Consider the following 3,276-nt stretch of genomic DNA (forward strand, 5'->3'; position numbering starts at 1 on the left):
TCATTACAGCGTCCCAAACAAACCCAGCAAAGTTACTGCAGCTCATCATCAGGGTCGTCTTTCAAAAGCATTTGCAGGGTTCCCACGGGTCCTTGAAATCCTTCAAAGTTTGTGAATTTGAAAAAAAATTTTCAAGGCCCTGGAAAGTTTGTGAACACACCAAAAATTACACTTGTCCTTGAAAGTCCTTGAATGTTTTTTGGGGATTGAAGTTCTCTATTCACATGACTGATTTTCATCATCTGCAAAAAAATAAATAAATAAAAAAACTTGCGTTTGTTGCGGTGGATAACTAATAACAAATATGGATGGTGGATAACAAATAACGTGAGCCATAGTCATAGTTTTAGCCAATCAGAGCAGAGTAGGGCGGGTCATTCTTTCTGAGCCCAGGTGAGATCACCACAGCTGCTCCTGTCCTCACTGAGCGTCTGGACATGTTCACATCCCCTCCTCCCAAACTGAGCAGCCAAACCTCCCAGGACATAATTACATGTCCATGTATTGTGGATMTGAATGTAGAGTGTACATTTAATCCACTTTATTTCATTGATTCTCTCTCAACTTCTATGTTGTTCAGTTTTTCATTAAATTTAAATGATATTAAACCTGTTTATTGGCAACACTCTGCGGTAGCAGTAGGTAATTGCCATGGCACGTGGTGCATGGATTTAAGGAAATTGGTACTGGAAAGTCCTTGAAAGGTCCTTGAATTTGATGTTGACCAAGGTGTGGGAACCCTGCATTTGTAGAAACAAAGCCATCTTTATTAGAACATTTTTAAAAACAACAAAACAAAAACAGAATTTTGTAAACTCATTTTATCTTGCGTGGACATGGCTTTACTTTGAGCATTAAWGCACTGAAAGGCCCGACCCAGCCTGGCTTCAGACCCGGGTTCTGAGTGTTTGCATGAATTGAGATTAACTTGACTTGAATCATTTGCAGCAGCTGTAACAATTCTTCACACAAGTTCAACTAAACAATTGTAGCGAGTTAGCAAACAAGCTAACATTAACTACCATTAGCTTACCRTCTGTCATCTTATTTGACTAAAGTACTTGTTACGTTTTTCTTTAAATTTGATTAATTTCTTTAGTCAGCAATGCTGACTCAGCATGACAGTTTCAGTTTGTAACACAGGTAGCTCAGGGTGTAACAGTAGCTTAGCTGTAGCAGCTTAACTTTCTGAATGCTGTCTTTCCAGTTGTTTACATTTTTGCATTAGTTTTAATGGGACAGTGAACAGAAGCTGCTTATAGTGTCTACCTGAGGATCAAAGATTAGTTTTGATTGGGTATCTGCCCAATATGTCCCACCTTAAAAAAACAGTCATAGTTTTAGTGCTTGTGATTTATTTTTTTATTCAGTAATTTATTATATTATTTATTTCTTTATTTCATTTTTATGCAGGATAAAAGGTCGTTGATGAAAACTTTGGTGATATTTTGTCAAATATGTCAGATTTTAGAGTGGGAGTTCCCACCTTTACATTAAGGGTTCTGCTTGTTCCACTGTGAAGTTTGAAAAAATGTTTACATCTTTTTAAGTTGGTGATCAGGCGGCTGCAGCGACTGATCATCTTTTGTCATTTATCAGGGCGAAACGCCGCTGGACCTCGCCAAGCAAAGGAAGAACGTTTGGATGATCAATCACTTACAGGAAGCGCGRCAGGCCAAAGGTTACGACAGCCCCTCCTACCTGAAAAGACTGAAGATGGATAAGGTACAACCCGTCTCATCTCTGAAACACCAACAGAAAGACCCTGAGTTGATCTGAATAACAGGTTTGATTGACAGCCAGTGTGTTGTCAGCCTTCAGCTGTTAAAACAGTCTGGTGTGCTGCTGGAGGTAGTTATTACTTTGTTTTTGTCTCATCGAGTCGCTGCTTCCAGTCAGCCTGACAGGAAGGAGGATGTTCAGAATGATCTGATGCTTTCAACATGACGACTACAGGAAAGCAGAACAAAGCAGCAGGAAGTGTCTTCACCTTCTTGTCCTTGTTCTGATCACAGAGTGGTTGTTCACATCAGAACACAACCTTTTTAAATCTCTTCAAAGCAAAACTCTTGTTTTAATTCTGCTGAAATGTTTTGTCGTTTTCCCCTCCCCTGCGGGAAATATTAGCTAATGAAGGTAAATGAAGTTAGTGTTGCTCTTGTCTGCTTAGAAAACGTGGCTGTTTGATAGATGTTAGATTTATTATCGTTAGGCTGTTAGGCAGCTTTAATTTGTAGACWGTTTGTTTTTGCTTCTTAAACTCCTCTTTTTGTTCTCACAGCTAATAACRGGTTAGACCGCTCCATGCTTATCATCTAATAAGAGGGTTTTCATCAGAATGAGTTGCTGTAAAACGGGACATTTAGGCAGAGCAACAATATTTTCACAACACGTCTAAAACAAGGGAAAATCTGGTAGCAGCTTTTATTACTGTTTATAAGAAAGGAATAATTTCCGTTTTTTATTTTCTCTAACCTTCTGTCCTGACATCAGTGTGTTCAGAGCTAAAAGGCCCCTAGTTGTTCTGGGTAAAAGTACGTCATCTCACTAAGCTGTGACTGAAACTACTTAGAGACTCAAAATTATGAGAAAATATATTTTCTTATTACTTCATTGCTCCTTTCTGCCCTCATCGTACCACAACCCGCTTTGTTYCTCCTTCACACACTTCAAGAACATTTTTCATGTGTGTGGCTTCTAGATGTAAATGTTTAGTGCTGTAGCTTCAGTGTCAAAATGTAGCTGTAGCGTTTACAGAAACTAAATGGAGAAAGGTTTGATGTGTCTGCGACAGCTCTGATTAGTTTTCAACAAAATACGTCCAAATGTTGTTGAACATGTTCATCATGAGGCTCTCTGTGAGGAAACTCAGAAAGCCTGCAAACATTTTGAGATGACTGGAAAAACCTGACCCCAAATTTAAAATGTAAACAATTTAATGCAATCTTATATTATAACCAATTGAAGCAGCTACAAAATTTACATAAGTAAAAATAAGAATAAAAGTTACGGACAGTACACTTTGTATGTGTCATACCAATACGCACATGTTAGCATTTGAATCTTTATTTGGAAAATATTCAAATATTGAAAACATCTCCTGTTAAACTGGTGCTCTGTATAAACCAAACAACAAATGTTTAGTCATTTTTTTAAGAAAATGAATAAGAAACAACTAAAAATCAAATTAAATTCAAACAATGCTTTTAATGATCCTTCAACAGAAGTTTTAACTATAATTGTATTCCGTTTTATTTTAATGCAATTCATACATGT

At 37.4% G+C, this 3,276-nt stretch overlaps 1 protein-coding gene and 1 long non-coding RNA gene across 2 annotated transcripts in view; both read left to right on the forward strand.

Moving 5' to 3' along the window:
* zdhhc17 (zDHHC palmitoyltransferase 17) overlaps positions 1–3,276 on the forward strand; it is a 41,896-nt gene that overhangs the window by 29,556 nt on the left and 9,064 nt on the right. Inside the window, exon 7 of the mRNA XM_014015591.1 lies at positions 1,580–1,725. Within this exon, the coding sequence (XP_013871045.1) occupies positions 1,580–1,725 (146 nt within the window). The remainder of the gene's footprint in view (positions 1–1,579; positions 1,726–3,276) is intronic.
* On the forward strand, positions 1,739–3,005 carry LOC106522567 (uncharacterized). The gene is made up of 2 exons (XR_001310798.1): positions 1,739–1,786; positions 1,883–3,005. It is a non-coding gene; the product is annotated as an uncharacterized LOC106522567 (long non-coding RNA).

Source organism: Austrofundulus limnaeus, unplaced genomic scaffold (genome assembly GCF_001266775.1).
Source record: "Austrofundulus limnaeus strain Quisiro unplaced genomic scaffold, Austrofundulus_limnaeus-1.0 Scaffold132, whole genome shotgun sequence".
In the NCBI taxonomy this organism is placed as follows: domain Eukaryota; kingdom Metazoa; phylum Chordata; class Actinopteri; order Cyprinodontiformes; family Rivulidae; genus Austrofundulus; species Austrofundulus limnaeus.